Source organism: Lonchura striata, chromosome 4 (assembly GCF_046129695.1).
Source record: "Lonchura striata isolate bLonStr1 chromosome 4, bLonStr1.mat, whole genome shotgun sequence".
Lineage (NCBI taxonomy): Eukaryota > Metazoa > Chordata > Aves > Passeriformes > Estrildidae > Lonchura > Lonchura striata.
Window position 1 is genome coordinate 50019368 of NC_134606.1, and position 22627 is coordinate 50041994.

The window sequence follows — 22627 nt, forward strand, 5'->3', positions numbered from 1 at the left end:
TACTAGCATGCACAGGGCAGCACTGCTAGCTGTCTTTTGTGTTTCGGCAATACAAGTGTGTCAATAAAAAGTTCCATCTGTATGTGTGTTCATGTTCACACTGTGTACATAGTAGAGATGGACCTAGAGCTCTGGGAGGATTGGGATGTGGGTTTATTACTCAGATCCATTTCTGATACATATATTCCAGATCAGTTCCATCTGAATCTTTCTGTCTTGTTCATCTGAAGGTGTACAGCAAGGTGTCAATATTTACCCTTTGTGTATCATTCCTTTTTATACGAATGTATTCTCTTGTGTTCCTTTTTTATCAGTTGTAAAATTGATTGTAAAAGCCAACTACACTTACCAATTGAAAGTATTGCTATAGCAGAACTGCATGCCCAGTAGAGTTTGACTTGAGCTTTAGTTTTCTGATTTCAGACTGGTTCCCTTCAGTCTAGGAGAAAAGCATAGATCAGGTGCATAATGTATTACTTGTCATCTTTAGCATTAGACTGTGGTATTGTATCACATGCTGATCTCAATGGATGTAACTGGAGTCTACTTAGGAAGTTAATGCAACTTCCTGGTAATTCATTTTAAGCTATTGAAAATGGTCTTGGACATGCTACTTGTGTTCTTGGATTTTTGTTTTTTAATAGAGGCGTTTTTTAGGAATGTTTTAATACACTTATGATGGACAATACAATAGTTTTAATAGTCGTGCAGTATTCTGTATTTACTTGAAGTAAATCATTTTATATGCAATTTGTTAGATAATTAAAATTTTATAAATAAAATTGTGTGAAATATGATGTTGTGAATGTGTATGCACTCTTGATGTAGCACTTAATATAAACAAGAAAGATAAATTCATGGAAAGTTTCTCCAGGAAAAGATCACTACCTTCTTTCCTCCAAACTAACAGGGGAAATAAATCCCCATCTCTCATATGTGTTGTAGAATACTGTGTTCTGATTAAATCACAAAACATCCTTATGCCTCCAGTGGCTGCCCTTAGGTGAATAATAAGCTAAGAAATGAAGAAAATGTCCCCACATGAAGAGATCCCTTATTTGCTGTCAGCTGTTGTTGAAGTCTCTGCCTAATGAACATGCTCTGCTTCTTTCCAACAGGTTGCTGATGTTCCTCGGGCTGCAATGGCTGTGCTCTCCCCAGAATTATTCTGGTGACACTGGTGTGTTCAGAAGTTGATGCTTTGCAAGACTTAGACAAATGAAATTCCCACCTCCCTTCTCAAAAGTTTAAATAAGTGCGACATGTCCTTAAACAGAAGTAGTGAGAACTGGCTTACATTATTGTGCAGGTAAAAATGGGTAATGATGTCTTGTGCTACCTTGGATAGAGGAGCAGGCAGACTTTTTTAAAAAGTATTTAAAAACCTCTAGGTTTTGTACACAAAATGGCACTGTGATCAGTTTAAAAGCATATCTATATCCAGATTGAAGTCTAATGCCTTTTTCATATTTCAGGCATATGACATTTATCTGAATGTATGGAAATTATTTGGCAAAATAAACATCTAAACTGGGGACAGATTGACACACAAACACAGGAATGACCAAAAGTTTACAAAAAAGAAGAAAGGCCAAGGGCATTGCCTAATAGATGTGACAAACTTGGACAAGTGTTTTCATGATGGAGAGGGAGACTAGGAGTGGCTACCTGCCATCCGTCAAAATCTTAACAGACTTGTACAGTGATTCTTGAAGTTGAGGCTGGTTACCATTTTAAAACAAATTACCTTTTCCAATGGGGGCTCTGGATGCAAGGCCAGTATTGGGGTTTCTGCCAACTTCACTCTTCCAGAGTGAAGCTTCTCCTTGTAATAATGACACTGAAATGTTAAAACATGTGGATGTGTTCACATTCCCAACAGTGAGATGCTGGGCCTTGCAAAGTTTGTACAGATGCCAACGAGTGTGACACTCGAGGGAGGTGCTGCCTGCCTAGTGGTATGGCCGTAGGGATTGTTCTGGCTTGGCTGTGATGGCACTAAGACAAAGACAAGGCCCCATGTCTGGCATTGCTGTCATAGAAACAGTCTGAGCAGCAGATACCAAGGTTTGCTTAGATGCAATCTAGATAGTAAACATCTGACTGGAATTATTGTCAGCGTTTCCACTTCATTTGACTTCAGTCCAGATAGTAGTGAAATGCAAAAGTAAGGTCCTTAGATCCCATTTGTGTTTTAAAGAGGATAAATGATTTACTAACTACATAGAAGTAACCTGCAGACTGCAGCACACCTCAGGACAGCGCAGCATTTATGTGGCTAGATAGTCTGTTCAATTACCTCCTTCTACTGTGGCATCTTTGCCCTTATGTGGGCTTTCCTTCCTAGGCTCAGCACAGATTTTATCTAGAAATGCAAGTCATTTGATATTCCATCCAGGGAAACCATCTGAAAGTAGGGTATCACGATTGGCCTGTGTTTATGCTTGCTGTGACAGTGGTATGTATTCCTGATAAACATTTGGTGATGAGAATAGAGCTAATGCTTAACCACAGCTCCAGTTAGACAACCAAATGGGAATTCTGTCAACATCACAACCAGTTTGTGTGAGCACTTGCTGTTTATACCAGTGTCAAAAGGAATAAATAGTCTCTTTTGAGAACCAGGCAGGTTGTTGATAACTGGCCTTTCAAATGTTATTTTGGGTTGTGTTAAAGTCAATAGGGTTTCTGTGCCTGAGAGAACTTGGGCTTGTGAGGGCCTGTGAGCTGTGATTGTAAACATGCTGGTTATGTTCAGCAGCAGTGCAGAGGTTCTGTGTTATTTGGAGCCTGATGTCAGAAGCTCCTGGTCTGTGTTGACAGTTCTGCACTCTTGTCAGTGGTTTTACTGCATTAGTACTAGCAAATGCCTTTTTGAATGTGTGTTTTGTTGTTTTGGTTTTTTGCTGTTGTGCAGTTTGGTATTGGAGGCTTTTTCTGCATGTTTCTGGCACTGGATTAAATGGATGTGGAATCTCTGCAGTGTGAAAATTCCTGTAGCATCTGCTGTGTTTTGGTACAATCTGAGACCTTAAGCTGGCTATTGAAAGCAAGTTTCTTTTCATACCCAGCTTGTGTAAGTAATCCCTTTACCCTCATCTTCCCATCACAGTATCTGAGGAATAAGCAGTGGTTTCATGGAGCTGGGGAGTGAATACGTGAAAGTCAAAAGCAGTGGTTTGCAATTACCTGGCATGGAATCTCATAGTGTTTGGATTTTGGGTTTGCTGCCTCTGCTGATATGAAAAGGAAACTTCAGTGAAGGCTGGCACTTCAGCACTGGGGATGCTGAATTCACTTTAAAATGTTTTAGATCTTGTGACCTTCATGCATGGTGGGCTTGATCAAGCTAGGCAATGGTATTACACAGTCCAAAATAACATCTGCAGGCTTGTTGAAAACAGCTATCCTAACTGGCTCCTTGTTTTGCCAAAGTGCTGTCTGCTGGTTTGCTCGTTGGCATGTTACAGACCTACAAAAGAGCAGCTGTGAGATAAGATAATCAGACTGGCAGTTTTCCATCTCCCTTACCTAGGAAAGGAGCAATAGGAAGTCTCTTGCATCTTCCATTTCTCATTTAATGGGCTTCTGTTGAACAGCTGCTGCAAGATATTCCTTTAAAAATCCGTCTATAAAAACCCCCCAGTAGACAAAGAAGCAATCCCAAGCAAGCCCAGGAGCACTTGTATGCACATGGCTTTATAGGATAAGGATTGTATCATGCATTGCTGCTAAAATGCATGATTGTTATGCCACACAGTGCCTCTGTGTGAGCACAAACAGTGAAAGTGGTTGGAATAGCTTCCTTTGTATCTGCTCAGCTGAAAGGCAGTGATCGCATTGGGCCAGAGCCAGGAACAAAAAGAATTCACCAGTGCATGGTGGTGCAGTCACGGCTTCTGCGTGGGGTTAGAAAAAAGGACAAACCACAGGGTAAAGTGAGAGCACTGAAATTTTTATTTGTTACCTCTAGGTACCATGAGTTTGACATTAATAGGCAAGACCAGTGAATGAGCAGCAGTACATTGCATTCAGACCTGAATCTCCAAAGCACCAAAAATTGAGCTAGATTTACTTCTTAATCCTATAGTCAGTACACTAGTCTGGACCTGCTGCATCTCGTATTGTTCCTAATTTAGTAGTACATTTTTATGCAGTTAGGGGGCATGAGGAAAGAGTCAGTTGTGTAGTACCACTTCTACATCATCATAAGACTACAACATGCACATTCTACTATGTGGCCCAAGCAACAAGAATACAAGTAGAACAGTTACGGGTGGAGACAGGTTCATGTTAACACCACCTATGAATTTGTAGAAACCTTTCTGGACAGGTACCTACAGCAGTTCATCAGTTTGTGTGGGAATGTTACACGCATGCACAAGTGATACAGTGGAAAACATAGCAGGAGCAGCAGCAGGACGGAGGACAAAGGTGAAATCTGTAATGGGATGCACTGGAAACAAGACCTTTCTCAGCTTTCTACAGCAAGTCTCTGCTCTGTTAGCGAGGCCTGCTGGGCAACAGTTTTGTTCTCATGGCTGCGGAGTTTTGATATGACTTCTAGAAATGCCATGCTCTGCACTTCCTTTTGAAGGGGTTCTGGAAAAGGAAATATTAAAAGAAACAGTGCTTTGTATGAGATAAGCAGAAGAAAACTGAGAAACTTTTCTACTAAACTCTGTACACACAAGCATGCAGCTGTGAGTATGCATAATCTGGTTATTTACTTTTTTGAATTGCTTTTGATGATGGAGAGAGAACTTTTCAGGGCCTCCAGCATACACAAACTCCATGGATTTCAGGTCATGATGAATGATGAAGCTGCTGCATAGCAGTTAAGAATATCTACCTGGATTGCCTTCCAAAACAGATACTTCGGAAGTATTTTTAATGAAAACATTTTTTTTTTAATTCTTTAAACTAGCCTGACCAAATGAGCTGGCTGTGACAGACTCACTGCATCATTTGTGTGTGTCAACTCTTACTGGTTGTGTGGGGGTGTGAGATGGGTCCTTAATGGATGTGTCACCACCTGATCACTGTTTGCTGTCCCTTTACAGCTCAGCTCTGAAATTAATGCAAACAACAAAATGCAGAGTACTGCCCATTGCTGTGCATATGGATGCAGTGTTTATGTTCTACTCAAAGTAGGAGACACTGTCTGATGATTCTGATCCTGGATTGCATGTTACTTACTTTTTGTATTATTTAAGAGAGGTTGGCAGCAACTCAAAAAATTGAGCAAAAATTGTAAAAAATTTGACAAGTGTTCTCAAAGCCCTGTACACTGAACATCTCAAAGTTTTGACCTAAAATGGTTGGTTTTGTTATATGCCTCTCTAGTGAAATCCCATTCAGCAACAAATACCTATTATTTTTGCTTTCCACATGTTGCTAGGGGCCTAATCTCTGAATTTCCCAGAAGAAAACCTACCTGTTTCAGATAGCTATGCTTTATGGTATGCTATTTACTTATTTTTTATTTAAAAGCAAGCTTTAGCATTTGTTCCCATCCCTACCTACTTTCTTATTCACATGTTTTTAGTTCTCATGCAGTTTAACCCCTACCACTGGCACGTCTCATGCTGCTGTACACCTGGGAAGGTGTATGTACAGACTGATGTCAGTGAAGCTGTTGGGGTGTTCATGCTATGTATGCACTTCCTGCTTGCTGCTGAGATACCAACATGTTTAGGCAAGGTATTTCACTGTGCTTTACCATGGCTGGTAACATCCAGCTTTCATGGAGACTCTTGGCCTGCAGAAGACTGTGCTAGCTAAGAATGCTCTGCTTTGGATAATCCATTTTCCATTGTCCTCATTTTTCTTTCCCTATCCATTCACTCAGTTGCCAGAGGAACTTCCAGATGGAAAGAATCATATAAAAATAGGTATCTGTTAACTACTTAACACCATTTGAAGTTCAACAAAGGCAAATGCAGAGTTGTTCACCTGGGGAAGAATAACCCAAGGCACCAGCACAGGCTGGGGGCTGATCTAGGAAAAGCATCTCTGTGGAGGACCTGGGTGTCCTAGTAGACAAACAGCTGTCCATGAGCCAGCAGTGTGTCCTTGTAGCCATGAAGGCCACTGGTATCCTGGGGTGCATTAGGAAGAACATGGACAGCAGGTCAACAGACTCTCTGCTCAATCCTGATAAAGCAACATCTGCAGTGCTTTTGTCCAGTTCTGGGCTCCTCAGTACAAGAGAGACAAGGAGCTCCTGGAGTCGATCCAGGGCAACAAAGATGATTTAGGGACTGGCTGAGGGAGCCAGGTCTATTCAGCCTTGAGAAGAGATGACAAAGAAGGAAACTCATCAGTGTCTGCGAGTATCTGAAGGGAGGGTGTGAAGAGGACAGAACCAGGTTCTGCTCAGTGATGCCCAGCAGTAGGACAAGAGGCCACAGGCAGAAACTGATGCACAGAAGTTCCACTTAAACATGAGGAAGGACTGCTTTACTGTGCAGGTGATTGAACACCTGAACAGATTGCCCAGAGAGGTTCTGGAGTCTCACTCACTAATCTTCTGCATGTGCTCTAGGATGGCTCTACTTGAGCAGGGAAGCTGTACCACTGTGGTCCCTTCCAACTTGACCCATTCTATGAACACACAGATGTTGGCAACATCAGGTTAAGTGTGATGCCAGATACCCCGTAACAAAACATAGTAACAACAGCAGCCACTGGAGAATTAAACCAGTGGAGCTTCTTCTAGTCTTGATTGAACTATACTGGGGTATACCTTAATAACTATACAGGTCTGTTCACAGTAGAATAAGGAAATGTGGCTCATGATTGTAATGAAAACAGTTTAGAGGCAACAGAGCTGTAAGAGATAGTATTTTTCCATGTAAAGAGCAATCAGCTCCTTGATTCTCCTCTCCTTGGTTAAAATAGTAAACTTCCCACCCCAACTTAGAAGTTAATACCAGGGTTGCTCAGTTATTTTTGTGTCCTCAATGATTTTACACAGGTCTCTTCATCAGGAAGCAAAGCAGAACTCTGGGTCAGTCAAATCCTGGGCGTTAACTTCACAGCTGCATAATGCAGTGACAAGCTGCTGTCTGTTCTCTGGGAGTAGGGTAAGGAGCCTTATGCCTAGGCAAAGCTTACAGTGCAGTGGAAGACTAGACTACTAAACTCTGCCACTTGGATAACCCTAAAATACCTCCCCTAAGATAAGACTGCTCTGTACTCTGGTGGACAAGAGAGACAGTTTTACATGTCTTAGCAAGCTAAGGCTTGTTAGCAAATTTTGAGCACAATCTTTGCACACTGAGATGTCTATACTCTCTAAAACTGAGTACTTGTTCCTATAAGATGGCAGGAATACAATATTCACTTGTATGGATGTACAGGTCTCCAAAATTACACTTGCAGTAGGCATGGTGAACTCTGTTTAAGTAAAAAACTGAGTACTTGTTCCTATAAGATGGCAGGAATACAATATTCACTTGTATGGATGTACAGGTCTCCAAAATTACACTTGCAGTAGGCATGGTGAACTCTGTTTAAGTAAAAAAGCATACTTGTTTACAGAGAGCACACATTTAACTGTGGTAACTTTTAAATCTATTAAAAACTTTTAATCTATTAAATCTATTAAATGACTTGCTGTAATCTCTAGAGAACCTTCATAAGTTTCATACTTGGTAAGTTGTGCAGACAGGCTCTGACTTTCCACATTTCTGTAATTATTCCAGTTCTTTTTCATCTTAGTTGACTGTAAATGCCTAGACCTTTATGGAATGAAATCTGTTCTTTCTCCACAGATTCAATCTTGCTTAAAGAACTGAATTAACGAAACGTAGCAATTTCCTGAAACCTTGAATGAAATTTTTCCATGACATCTTGCTCTTTTTTGTTTTGTGTTTTTTGTCTGCCCACACTCAGGTGGGAAGTTGCAATATCAAACCACAGCCTGTTTGAAGAGCCTGTAAACAGCATGACCTTTAGCAGAGGGTGAACTCAGAGACATGAGAGTTTACAGTGTCCAGCACTGATGTGTCTTAGTGCACATTGTGCCTGGTGGGCTGTTGAGGGAAGGAGTCTTCCTAGTGACATAAATGTAAATAAGGATCCTTCCTAAAGTACCCATCACACATCAATTACAGGGAACTTGCAGTTAGAAATGAAAATGAAATTCTTGTGATCTGCATATTTGCAAAGACAACTTGATATTGTACAGTTTTAAATGCTTTCATTTCTTTCCTGTCAAAGTTCGAGCTAGCTGCATCCTACAGAAGTCATGGTCAAGTTTCTACAGTTAATATCCCAAACTGAGTTAACAGCTTCATCCTTGACATTATAGATAGACACTACAGAGTCAAAGTAAACTGAACCTTTGTGTTTCTATCCATTGTGAACAGAGAACCAGTCACAGTGTGTTTGCACATGTTCTATGTTCAGCTGTAGGAGAGAACTATATTGCATACATGGATCTTGGGAAGTAGCCTCTCCTGAATACTCACCAGATCCTATAAGAGCACAGATCAGCACCATGGAGTTGTATTTTATTTCTGGAGCACTCCTGTCATCTGAGAGCAGTCTGTGTAGAATCTGAACAAGCTGAGCATTTTCAAGATCCTTTTCAGCAGTGACTGAAATACAAGTGAAAATTTTAAGTCTGGAAGTGCCACTTGCTTTGACGCTTCCATGTGTTATCCCTTTATTGAAACATGATCTCTCACCAGAGTGAAAGTGAGGCTGTGGTCACCAGCCTCATTGGTATAAAACTCAAGCACATATTTGATGGTATGATGGCAAGAATCATAGGTTTTGCTATAAAAATGTGAAGTTGTCTAACTGCTTGAAAGGACAGTCACAGAGTTTAATGATGAAATCCAGTCTTAATGTTCTGTAAGCTGATGGAAAAGCCATGAGGCTTTCTAGCCATTTAGACCAACACCTGAAATATTTCAGTTTTCAACACTTCCATTGCCTGAATTTGCTTTTGGAAATTCTGTCTGAGTAAATATAGATTGCATAGTTCTTGATTCAATGGTAGAGGGAGCTCAGGGTCCATTATAAAGCCTGTGGAAAACTTTTCAAGATGTCCATTTGAGTTACTGCCTCTGTAGTTTTCTAAGATACATGTTTTGAATTCGGGCTCAACCTTTAAATGCCTGAAGACAAGACAAAGAGATGATTCGTGTGAATAGGAACATCTTTCCTTTTATTTAAAACAATTCCTTGAGGTATTGGCAGTGATTCGAAAGTTGAACAGAGCATTCCCGTAGAGTACACAATGGCAAGAGATGAAATCAAGAACAAAAATATGGAAGGTTGTTTGTTTAGTTCCTTAGTTAAAAAGTAAGTAAACAGGATAAACAAAACCTCTGTTGAACATTTACTTTCCTGTTTCAAAAGTAGAGGTACTACAAACACAGGTCAAGACATGTAATCGTGTCTGCCTTCATATGGCAATTCTTGCACTTGATCTTGGGTAATTTAATGAAGACATGTTGGGAGCATTAACCATCTCCATGTATTTTCTAGTTCTCACTTATTAGGTAAGTGCACTCTTCACTTTGAAAAGCTTTCTCAAAAGTGGATTAACATTCCAGTGTAGGAATGTGGTCAGGTCATATAGTCTCTAGTCTAAGGTATGTTTGCTTTCTGAGTTTTACCCCAAATCTGAAAGTTAAACTGGAGGGCCTATCTAGATCAATCCACCACCTACCAGAATGATGGAGCAGATCCCGTGTAACCAGCACTCTCCAGTTTCTTGTGTAACATGATGGCTTGCTCATCTCTGCATGAACCACCATGGTAATACTGAAAGGCAGGTGGAAGGAGGAGGCTATTCTACATTGCATTCTCCCTCTATGGCTTCTCTTGGGCACAGACTGGAAAGGAGACAAGTGAAGTGAACTCCTGGGATACTCACCTAACTCTAGAGCTGCTATCAATGCCAGTGCAACGAGAGCTTCATTTTGCATTATTACGTGTTCGCTGGTCGCCATGGTTACTAAATGCTTGATGCCACCGCTCTGTACAATGGTCCTAATTACATCCTAAAATAAATAATGCAAAGATAACAAAATTCTGCACTGCATACGAACTATATTAAATAAGGAAACTGTCAGGAATAGTGTGTTATCTTTGGGTAAGGGTACTCGTTGGTTTTGTGCACACAGAATCACTTTATACATCAATGTACAGACATGCAGGTCTACATATTATCTGTTACTGCTCTGCAATTGCAAGGTACAGGGTGTTAAACCAAGGCAGGTAACCCTATAACTAAGTTAAGACACACATAATGAACTCTTTTCCAGGTTATACAGTGTAAACTTAAGTTCTCATGCTGTGCCATCAATCATCAAATAATTAGGGGTTCAAAGTATCCAACAAAATACATACTTGGAGTAAGGAAACACACAAACATAGTTATAATGAAGTTATTAAATGCTTCATCTCCAAGAATTTTCAGTTTCTTCAAAATGTTCAGAGAGGTGAGATCACAAATATGACACATTATTATGTAACAGAAAGGGTGTACTTGAAAAACTGTTTAGACATACGACAGAAAAATGAGCAGTGGTATCCTGTTATGGAATTTTTCTTCAAATACAAAGGAGGTAAGGAAAAGGATGTATGGGATACCAATGTGTTGGTTTCTTTTCTAAAGTCAGCTGTTAAACTGAACTATTGTACAGTACTGCTGCCTAGTATCTAGGAACTTAAAATGTATTTTAACTGGGTTAAATGTGTCTAAAGTAGATAAAAAATACACAACTAGGATACTGTTTTCAAGTCCAAAATTTGATCCAAATTATGTGACAAGAGATAAAGATTATAGTAGACTAATACTTTACAGGTTCTAGCAATAATTTCAAAAGTGGTTTCAAAAGTGCACCTCATGTTTTCACCATCTTATATCCCAAAAATACTTGCAAAATGTTTGTCTGAAAAATCAGATAACTTGGCATGCTAAAAGGAAACTGTTCAAGGAAATGTGGAATGGTTTTTTATTATTTTTTATTTGTCCTGTGAGTGCACAACGGTTTGAAATAGCATTTATTTCTTGAAACAAGAATATGATTTAAAAGTTTTCATCTATATCTTAAATTTCCATTTAAAACACATCCCCCTTTCTTACACCAGCCACAAGCCAAAATAGTGAGATGTATAGTCTCATTACTGTGAGACTATAACATAAAAAAAAAAAGAAACATCTAAACAAACCATCTCTAATACTAATACTTTCAGTCCCAACCTTATTAAAAAAAACCACCCAAAACCACAAAAACCAACATGCCAAAGTAGTTTTCAGACTGAGACAACCTGGAACTGCTAAGTTCTATTTGAATTAGTGTGGAATTTTGTGTATGTAAGTCTTAAGAACCAATCAGCATCTTTGACATAAAATTTTTTTATATTGTAGGTGAACGTCACCCTTTAAAAGGCAGTATGAAATAGATGACAGCCATGAGGTTTGGTGCTATTGTGGCTGAAATCACAGGTACCTACTCCAGTTTTGTAGAATGACTAAAACTAACTGTTGCGTTTGTATATGTTACCCCAAAGCATTTAAAATTAAAAGCCAAATTCAAACCTGATGTTAAGAGCCATTCAGCTGTACTCATATTCAAACCTAGAGGGCAGCAAAAGCTTAAAAAAACCCCACCCTCTCAGCTCTGTTATCCTCTTCATGTCAAATTTCCTTTGTGAGTACATGCACCCCACAAAAATTAACCTCTGATAATGCTGTTAATTTCTGCCTTAATATCTATTTGATGCCATCTGTAGTGTATCCATATTTAGAATTTAATTATGTTGTCCTATAGAGAATATTTATTAAGTCTCACATCTGTGGTGGTGTTTGCCATCCATGCATGCATGTTGGAGACTTTGGGGAGGGGGGCAGAAGAAGTGAGAACCAGAAAAATGAACCTTCATCAGTTTTAGAAGTTGAACATAAAATGGAGAAAGGGTATTAGACAGAGACAGTGATATTAGCAATCAGCAAAGACTTAAATCCCTGTGAGGCCTGTTGATTTATTCTTGGAGATGCTCAGTACACATCAGGCCCCTACTATATTTTTCACTTCACTTTGACTTCAGGGTCAGTGTACAGTCCAAGCTCCCCAAATCCCACTTGCTATTTAAGTTCAGTAATGCAGCCTGTGTTCATATCAGTGAACATGCTAAAAGAAGTCTGAGCCTGAAATAGCCTGTCTCCAGAGATGTGTTTGTCCTTTACAAGGCTGCTTTGTCTAATACTCAGCTGAAGAAGAATGATGGACTTGGACTGCTTATGTAAAGATATCTGATTGATGTAAAGGTGATGAATTTTTCCTAAAGTTACCTTTTGCCATATACAAGCAAGTTTTTGTTAGAATTTGGAATAAATTATAATTTTAAACGATCCATGACAATCTTAAAACTCTGAAATATGCTGTATGAAGAGTAGGGAGACAGACTATTTCTGGATCTCAGTTTTATATAAATATATAGCAAGATCCTAACAACTGAGTTCACCGATTCTTCATATATAGCATCATTAAAACATAGAAAATACAGCATGCTGAACTTCTGCAGGATACATTTAAAATAAAAATAAGTCAAGCCTTGGGCAGAGTGATGTAACACATGAATACCCAAGCTGGCTTGCTAGAAGGATTGCATGGTGGAGGGCTGGTTACCAACAGCAAGTGCACAGGTAACTCTTGGCTCTGACAAACTGACCTTTTTCTCCACTAACTTACTTTTGATTTGCTGTGTCGTATAAGTGCAGAAAGTAGTCTGTTGGACTCTCCCATCACACCTGCGTGATCCTTGGCTTCACACCACTCCACCAATCGTTCCACCAGTTTTACGTTTTTGCCCAGCTGTTCAGCTGCTTCTGCTACATCATGCCGGAGCCAACAACACAACAAAAAGGTTGTCACTTTTTTAAAGCAAGTGCTAGGAAAACAAGGTGAAAGTTACTAACTTGGAGGAGTTAGAAGAACTTCACTAGCCTGCACTACCAATGGGAAAAGTCTAGATTGCATTAAGGCAAGTAAAGCCAGTCAAAATGAAAAGAAATTTTAAAATATCCAGACAAACATTCATAATCCAGTTTTTGAAACAACTTATCAGCTCAGTTAATGAAGCTTGTGCACTGATGAAGAGCAGGGAAAATACAGGTGATATCACACCCCCAGCTGATCTGTGAGCCAGCTCAAGAATTAAAAACCAGGAGGGACTGTTGCCAGAAGGGAGCACTGTGGTCAGTTAGATCAGGTTTGATAGACTGTAAGTCACATAAGTTTCTTTAAAAAAAAGTCTATTTCACATCCAATAGCTTTGCTAGAACTAGAATGAATCTTTTGAAAAAATCTGTAGGACTGAGTCAAAAATAAATACACAGCTAATTTACCTCATAGCAGACTTCTGATTTCATAAGTCCTCATCCTGGAACAAGCTGGTAACTAAAAGGTGCCTTTTTTTTTTGGAATTGCAGTCTATCAATTAATAGAGTATTATCCTGTTCCAAGGACCAAGGTACAGCCAGAGAATACAGTAAATGAACAGCAAAACAGGAGTGGTAGCTCATAACACTCACACCTCAATACACACTTGTAATGTGACAGTGTAAAGAAGTTAAAAAGTAAATAAGCATTTGACACCTATTTAGAGGGTCCCTGGTAGTCAGTTTAGGAGTTCTGAAAAAAAAAAAAAAATCAACCCACATTCCTTTCCTTTTTACATGTATTAGATTTATTCCATTACTTCAGGAATGAAATTTAGAAAAACTCTGCTTCTCTCTTTTAAGAATCTTGGCAGCATATCACAGAATGAACCAAAGAGAATCACTTAACATAGAGAACAGTTTATTTTTACCTTGTGCATCTATTAACATTCTTAATGTTCCCAGCAGCTTGAACTGAACGGGGGGCATCTCCGATCTGAGAAATTTCAATACAGCTTCTGCAACACCAGCTGATAGCATCTTAGCCTTATTTACAACTGCATGAATAAAGAACATGAATTGATCTCAAAAACATTTCTGGAAGATGCAGTTTATTTCAGAGCTGGTCTTGAAGCAAATTTTCAGACGTGGTTTGAAAAAGAGGTTGTGAGCACAGTCTGCAGGAATGGTGTGCACTGGTGATACTGTGTTGTGGGAAAATGTCACAGTTCCTGTGAAATTAAGTGCTTTTTCCTAGCATGCACATCTAACTTTTTGTATTCAGCTTGAGCACCACCAAAAGGGTAGACTCTTCCCTTTGATCTAGGAAAGGCATCTTCCACAAAATGCATCAGGCAGAAGCCCAGGCTAATACTTGCACCCCTAAATATGAGGAAACTTCTGCGAGTCCCAAACACACTCTTCTGTTTCTCACAGGCAAAAGAACTGAAGCATCCAGTTAGCAGAATAACCTCTTACCCAGTTCCAATACTTCACACAAACAACACTGGTCTGACATGCCTGGAGTCTGTAGTCTTTTGTTGCCTTCCTCCCCTCTCTAACCTCTCTTTCATCCCTTCCACTAATCCATGTTCTCCACTTTCACAGAGCTCTCTGAAATGCATTTAAGGTGCAAACCTTGCCCAGTAGTGCACTTGGAAAAAAATACTTATTAGGAATTTGAACAGTGTTTTGACAAAGAGCTTATACTGCTTGCTCGTTTCTTTCTAACAATGTACAGGGATGGTTATGTAGGTCTCTGGCAGACACCCTTCAGCATAGGCTACAGGGAAGCTGCTTGATGGAAGTGAAAAGAATGACTCACCTGAGAAAGGTAAGCAAATGGAATACTGCTGAACTTCAGTGGGTTTAGTATATATGCATGATCATTTATAAAAGTTATGATTTGTCAAAACCAAAAATAGTAAAATAAGGTTATATGGATGGAAGAGTTATTTTTGGTTTGGCACAAGAAACCATTCACAAGTGTTACAGATTTGCTTTGTTGTTTTGTGTGCATGGTCTACCTTTATGCTTGGGTAATCAAAACTCATACAAATTAAGTTACTAAAAATGACAAAATTAGCATTCAGCTTACTGCCAACAAACAGTAACTAATTGCAATAGGCTGGCTATTCTGCTAGTCTACCTCCAGCTCTAATTTGGCAATTTTCTGTGTCTTAAGTAAGATGCAGTGTTTTAACAAAGTGGGCACTGTTCTCTGATGGGGACCCTCAGCTGTGAGACAGACTGCAAATGAAGCAAGCAGAAATAAAAATCAATATGCAGTGCTCTGGACAAAAAGGGTTGAGAAATCATATTCAAGGCCTCTTAAGCTCCTCACCAATTACAAGGCTGCCCTTTCTTTGGTAGGGGATACTGTGGGATCAAAGTGGCAAGGGACAGTCACTATGCCTGTGATGTATTCAGAACTGCTTGTCTGAACTGGTGTGCAACAGACACAAAAGCAGTGATGGGCCAGAATGAAAAGCAGCAGTCTGACCTGCCTCTAGGACTGTCAGTCAGTGCTCCCGCCTGTGCGAAGCAACACCCGCCCACATTCCCTGGGGGGTACAGTGGGAGAACAGAATTTCACCTTTCTGTAGTTAGCAATGCAAAGAGAGGCTTACCAGGAATAGCCAGGTTTCTCAGAGCACTCAGTGCAGCGTGCTGCACGGTTACATTTCCATCCTCCACATGTCTGTCTAGCAGATCCATCAGCTTTTGAACTATGCCATTATCCACCATATGGATGCAGTTTCCGTCTGTGTGAGATGTAGCAAGTCATTTGTGAAGGGAAGATTATTACTAAGATTTTTACAATAGCTTCTTATGAATAGAAAGGTTATTTCCTTGATCCTTTTTAGATTTCATTGTTGAGAATTTGACCACCATCATCTGTGAGAACTGCAGTGCTCATGACAAACTTAGAAGAGTGATAGAAGAAATACTAAAGAAGGCAGAAATCCTCTATAGCCTTCTACAAATGCAAAATAATATTTTTAAAGTAGGTTTAATGTTTTTGAGGATTGTAAAGTTTAAAACTAGTGATGTTGTTGTGTAACTGAACAGCAGCATTACTGAAACACAGTTCTTATTTGCAGCTGTACAGGCAGAGCATGATAGAGGAGAACACATAAATTTACATAAGCTATTATGGCATGTTCTTACCATTTCTGGCAAAATTTGCAATAGCCAGTGCTCCTGCAAGCTGTAGCTGATGACTATTGGAAGGAATCCATGAAAGTACTCTTTGGAACACACTGCCTTTTCCTCCTTCAAATAACTTTTGCATGGATTCATCTGGGATAAAAAGCACAGAGAGTCAGCAAGCCAAAGGGTTTGTTTGGGAGAATTCTCTTTATATCTGAAAAGCTCTGCTGGTTCCACTACAATTAATCCAGGCCTGCAATGAGGGACAAAATCTGACCTGTTAAATGTTTGTCTGGTGGGCAACAGGTCATCCAGGTTATTTAGAACATTAATAAATAGTGAAATTCAGCAGCCAAACAGTGTTACAAGTATCTGCTGTTGCTTTGCAGACCATAGTGACAGCCCATGCTTACCTCCAAGCAGTAACAAAACCATAAGATCAGAAGCTGTTTTAAGCTCTGCAATATCATCCTCTTTGTCGCTGTCCACAGTCTTCTGGACGATCTCAAGTAAGCACTCCACCAAACCTGCTTCAACCAGCTGCAGCTTAATGACATCTGGAAAATAGCATGGATAATAGGAGTCAGAATCAGGATTTTAAATGCATCTATCACACATATGCAGGACGGACTGTAAGAAACAGTGATGTCAGCATTGATGTCAGTGTTTTCACTGACAAATTCTGTTAATAAAACCCCAAGTTCTTTATTTGAAGTTCTTATGGCCAACTTTTGTTATTATTAATCTAGCAGGCTCTCCCTGGTTCTGGATTGCCTTTAGAGCACAGTGATAAGCTGAAGGTGTATGGAGCTCTTCACTTCTAAAAATGAGGCTATTTCTCTACAGCAAATTTGTGGCACCTCAGTCACGGCACAGCAGACTCATAAGGACTGTGCTGTGTTCACGCTTTCCAAAGATAGACAGGATATCTGCCAGTTGTTGAAAGGGCTGCAGGAGGAGTGCAGGAAGGCCAAATCCAAAAGGTTGGCTTGGCAGAGAAGTTTGCTCTGGAAACTGATGAGGCAAACTCATTTCTTAGTTGTTATTCAAAACAAGGCTCGAGAAGTTAATAAATATTTTCTTCAGGTAACAGAATCTGGGAGCAATATTTTTTCTCTTGTTCCTAAAATAACAAAATATTTAGCAGATATTTCCCTCGGTATCTACATGTTTAAACTCCCTTTCTGTTAAGAGGGAATAGCAGGCTGTCTTATACTATATTAGATCATTTCATACATGGAACTGATTCTGGTAGTTTTTGCAGGCTGATTTTGAAAAATAGTCACAAAGCTCTGCAGAAGTGTGCAGAAGAAATGGATTTCTCTGATTTTTCTAAATGAAATGAAATGGTATTTTTACAAAAAGGTGTTTAACCTAAGTTAAAATATTTTTAGGCCAGGGCTTTGGAAATATTTTTTTCCTACAGTTTACAAGCCACAAGTGTGTTCTACCTCTGGTGAAGGATGTGTCTGACTCTGTTTTCTGATGTCACTAGGCTTTTTGATTCCATTAAATTCATTGTTCCTTTAAGAGTGGCTTGACTTCTCATGAACTTTGTAAGGAAATGCAAAATCTCCAGTTGGGATTTTTTTTTTAAATAGGCTCTTTTGCACTGAGATGCTTTAAAAAATGGAGTATTCCCTTAGCTATAGAATACAGGGTTGCAGATGTTCTGTGATTTGAAATTGAAATTGCTATACCAGCATGCTTAATGAACAAGTAAATTAGAAAAAAACCTTAAAACACCCCAACCACCAAAACCTAGATTCTGCAAATACTTAATTGAGATGTTTTTCCCTCCTGGCCTATTGCTAATTATCTACAATCAAAAACACCTAAACAGTACAAGCAAAGTGAACTCATTCAAGTATGCCTTGAATCCACAGTGGAAATGTTTTTCTGACTGCCTCTCAACATCTAAGCATCTGAGTTAGGGTTAGCAGCAGTGAATTTTTCAAATCTTACTGCAACTAAAAAACATGCTCTAAGAAAAATTAAGCATTTGAACTGACATATATCAAACACATAAAAAGGCCAACCCTATTTTGTGTCATTCTGAGGACAGAACTATCTTAGAGCACATTTTAAATTATTATATAATAAATTATATATTTTGGAAAAGATGTGCATTTTTAGAGCTGAAAAAAGGAATTGATTTTCCATGCACTTAAAAGTCAAAATAATTTTTTTAATTGAAGTGAAAGTTTATCCTGACCTACACTTTGTAAAACAAACACACACAGAGTGTGTATGCACAACAGAGTAGAGTGAAACATAAATCTGACTTTGTAGTTCTATCTAACAATCTATTCAATTAAAAAAAGCTTTAATGCTGAAGTGGTTAAAACGAGGTTAGAGAGCCATCAAATACTGTGATGTCTTCCCTATACAGAACTGCTTCCCACAACAGTCCAGCTCCACCTGTTAACACATTTCTTTATTTCCATTAAGGGCAGATGACACATTGTACAAGCAACCTTTGTCTGATCCTTTGTTCCTCTGGAGGAACAGCCCAGAGGGATGATCAGGGGTGCACATCAATTCCTGCTCTCACTTGAGCAGTAAGTCAAACTCCCAGGGACTGCCTGGAGCTATGTAAGATATGGCACCAAACACCCAAATTCAATTCATATGATCTCTCAATGAACAGTAAGGGCAGAGTGTCCAGCACTTAGCTCTGCAATTGACATGTCCCTAGCAAAAATAATGGTATAGGAAATGGAACTGCCAGTGGCACTGCGATTCCAGGAAATGATGTCCTGGTGCTCCAATGGTCCATGAACACCTGAGCCAATGTTTGCAGACAAATGTTGTGAAGCTCTCTAAAAAGCAGCTTTTTATATTCCCACTGTGGAGACAGGGCAATAAAATATAACATAACTGTAAATAGAGTGAATCAGTGACAGAATTAGCATCAACAATGTGCTGACTCCTGTCATATGTTTAACAATTAAGACCCATTCACTTTTCATGACACTACAATCACAAGGATCAGCTCTGGTGGCTTTGGAAGGAGACAGCCCATTACTCTGCATTTAGTGCCTGAAAAACACACTGAAATACTGAAATAAAAAATAAACGAGAGAATGAGTAAAAGATAGAGTAAGAAAAAAAAAATTCTCACCATTTTCTGCCAGAGGGGCCAAAACTTCAAAAATCATCTCTTTTTTATCATGCTCTATTTGCTTCTTGAACAGTTTCACAAGCTCTTCAGCAATGTTTGTGTAGGCAAACTGCTCCTTACTTGACTCTGTGAAGCAAAAGGAGAAAATCAGTATAAAGTAAGCAAACCACATAAGAAGGCAGAACTACTTTTTCTCTTTGTTACCAGGTTTATTCAGTAAGATGATTAACTGCTCTTCACAGACAAGAGCAATAGACTCATGCTTATCACAAAATGAAAAGATAAATCTCTAACACTTTAAATGTGCTGATCTGAATTAGTTATGGTTAAGGCTGTTATAAATATATAAATATATGATTCAAGGCTGTTTGGTCTGGTTTTGCCCACCAAAATGTAAGCTAGCTATAGAAAAAGTAATAGTACAAAAAAAAGTCTTTGATTTCCCTCATCTTAATAAAAAGAAGAGCAGGTTATATACTGCATTTTCTAAGGGAGAGATGAAGATTTGCACCAAATGCTTTAATATTTACATGGTCTCATGATGGTGACATTTCTTTTGACATCTGTGTGTGGCTGTTGCTGGGCCATCTCATACTGCACAGATACAGCATAAAGCAGTTTTACAGATGGGCAAGGTTTCTACCAGATTAGCCAACAAGTCTTCAAATGTACATTCAACAAAAGCATCTCTTATTCCATTGCCTGTATCATATTCCTCCTCACTGGCAGTATTACAAGGGATGCAGGCTGGTGTTCTGCATTCTCCAGTTGCCACCTCCTGAGGGCCATCTGTAGTTAGAGAACCTTCCAGCACCTTTGCTATTGCTCTGTCGGATGCTTAGGGATTACTTTACTGTAGAACTGACCCCAGGGACTTGGGAAAAGCATGACCTGCAGTCCTAGACACATTTTATGCACATCTCATCATTTTCTCTCACTATGCATGCTTGCATAGTATATTCTATGTGGATTTTTGATCTTTCCAGTATTTTAGCAGATCCATCACTGGTTTGTGCCCTGCTTTGACACAGAGTTGTCATATAATGCTGTTCAAGGGATTCTTGCATTGCTGTTGTCTTGTAAGTGATGAAAAATGACAAGCTCAAAAAAAAAAAAATCCCTGAAGTTACAGGGCAAAAATAAAATAATAGTTACAATGTGATTGACTATTGCTTAAGGGAGAATAAAGTATTACAAAGTAAATTACTTTTGTGCCAGTCTTAAATAATGAGCAGCTTTTCAATGTGTACGAATTTGGAAGGGAAGCAGCTGCTGTGAAATTTCTTTCCCGTGGTTCTCATTACTCAACAAGACAGAGCTGCATCTTTCCAGAGAGGGAAAGGAAATTCTCAGTGAGTCTACCATTTATTATATTTAATATCATTATGGTTTTGGTTGCATTTCAGCACTAGAACTTTCAGTGTATGACTCTTATACTTTCTACTGTGCAGGCACAGTACACAGTACCCATCCTGATTTGTTAATTTCTTTAGTGCTACCTTGATGGTTTTTTCTGCTGTTGATTTGTTAGGAAGAATTGTCTGCTGTAAATAAATTTATTATGTGTATGATCAAACTAAACTAGGTAACACAATACTTTCTCTGGCCTTGAAATCTATGAACTCAGGCCACCAAGTCCTACAAACTCAGAGATATACTTTTCATATTTTGATCTGCTGAACATTCTTATATGATATCATGACTGCTATGTATTATTTACTCCAGTGTAAAAAAAACAACTCATAAAACTAGAATTTCCTTAAATACATTAGCAAAAGAACAATATAAACCATATAAATAAATGTTAATAAAACAGGCCTTAACAACCCATTTATTTACACATGGTTGAATTCCAATGAAAACTGATCTGCTTGGAAAGACACCAGATCAAAGCAGGTCCACAAACTTCAATTTAAATGAAGTTGTAACTAAAATTAACATCTATTAATGATTTATACATGGAGGTATTTAAACTAGAATATATTAAAATTCTGCACTGAAAATAATACTGAATATGCAGATTAATGAACTGTGCCTGTCTCAATTTCATTCAGAGATTTTCATGAGCCAAATTTAGTCTCGATAAAACTTTGTGGAGCTACACTAGAATACAATATTTATATTATTAATAAATAATTCACATTTAGTAGCAGTGCTGTGGAAATACTGTTTAGATGATTTAAAATATGCTTAGTTGCACTGAAGCACAGTAACATAAAACATAATGTTGAATTAATTGGCCAAATAAATTTGAGTTACTGAAGGGAAAAAAAAAAGAGACAACTATATATTCTAGAAAAAACAAGCAAAAATCAGTGGTCTATTATTGTTGAATATACCAAAAAGACTTGAATGAGCTTTTGTTAGTCTTTAACTAAGACTTAACATTATGAAAACTGGATGTAAATTTGAGATTAATATAGTGGACTTACCGAGTTCTGCTAAATTGCCAAATGCAACAAGGCACATTTCTGTCAGAGCTGCATTTTGGCAATGAATGCCCAACAATTTCACTAACGTAGGAATTACACCCATATTGATAAGCTGTGACTGCAAAGTATCTACATAAAAAGAGAGTACAATAGTGAGTTAGCATTTCTCTTCATAGTACTGTTCTTTTAACCAAAAAAGCATTTTTCACACAAAACAACTTGTAGGCTAAGCAGCATTAAAATGTCTGTCTCCTCTACTCTTCAGATTAGGATTTGGTTAAGATTTGAGATATGGACTCATAATTCTTGTCCTTGGCAATGGAAAGTGCTTCCAGAAATATTCCTTCCTGATCTGTTCACAGGGTATAGTGAATTATGCAGCTACTGACAATTTTGTGGTTATCAGGTTCCTAATAAATGTCAGGTTTGATTCTGTGCTCACTGAGACTAGCTGACTGAAATTGATGTGAACTAGGCCAATGAAACAGAGATTTATCTGAGAGCTTTTTCTATGTACTCTTTTTAAAATTAAAGATCAAAACTGGAAAATTAAAATTAGAATGAATATAAACTGGCACTGAAATAAACATGAAAAGTTTTATAAACACAGGAAGTCACAATGTAGATTATGAAGAGCTTGAGAAAAAAGAAAGTTTAATAAAGACAAAAAATGGAAGGTTTAAGAAAAGTCCTTAGAAGCCATTCTGATAATTTCTTGCATAGAATGAAAGTTTATAGTATTTACAAGTAAGAAAAGTATTGCTCCTAGGTGTCTGCAAATAGAAAGATGCTTTGATGGTTAGGCAGAAACATGATTGGTTTAAAAGATTATTTACAACAGTATTTCCTCTTACACATTTTACCTATAACATAGCAAAGAAGAAAAACATTGTTTCACAGTTGAATAGAATGAAGCAGACATAAACACACCAGATGTTTTTTAGTAATTTTCCTAAGAATTTTTTTTTCCTTTGTTTCTAAAGCATTTCAACTATGTTTAAATGTTACAGA

At 38.4% G+C, this 22627-nt stretch overlaps 1 protein-coding gene across 4 annotated transcripts in view; it reads right to left on the reverse strand.

Moving 5' to 3' along the window:
- Nucleotides 1-3939: 3939 nt before the first annotated feature.
- The window catches only part of RAP1GDS1 (Rap1 GTPase-GDP dissociation stimulator 1), a 90348-nt gene continuing 71660 nt past the window's right edge, over nucleotides 3940-22627 (reverse strand). For all 4 annotated transcript variants that reach the window (XM_021550336.3, XM_021550335.3, XM_021550334.3 and 1 more), the window contains 10 exons: nucleotides 21617-21745; nucleotides 19185-19310; nucleotides 16474-16617; nucleotides 16079-16210; nucleotides 15538-15672; nucleotides 13840-13965; nucleotides 12720-12859; nucleotides 9896-10022; nucleotides 8478-8606; nucleotides 3940-4602 (listed from right to left, as the gene is read on the reverse strand). In XM_021550336.3, coding sequence (XP_021406011.1) covers nucleotides 4475-4602; nucleotides 8478-8606; nucleotides 9896-10022; nucleotides 12720-12859; nucleotides 13840-13965; nucleotides 15538-15672; nucleotides 16079-16210; nucleotides 16474-16617; nucleotides 19185-19310; nucleotides 21617-21745 — 1316 coding nt within the window. In that variant the 3' untranslated portion in view covers nucleotides 3940-4474. The remainder of the gene's footprint in view (nucleotides 4603-8477; nucleotides 8607-9895; nucleotides 10023-12719; nucleotides 12860-13839; nucleotides 13966-15537; nucleotides 15673-16078; nucleotides 16211-16473; nucleotides 16618-19184; nucleotides 19311-21616; nucleotides 21746-22627) is intronic.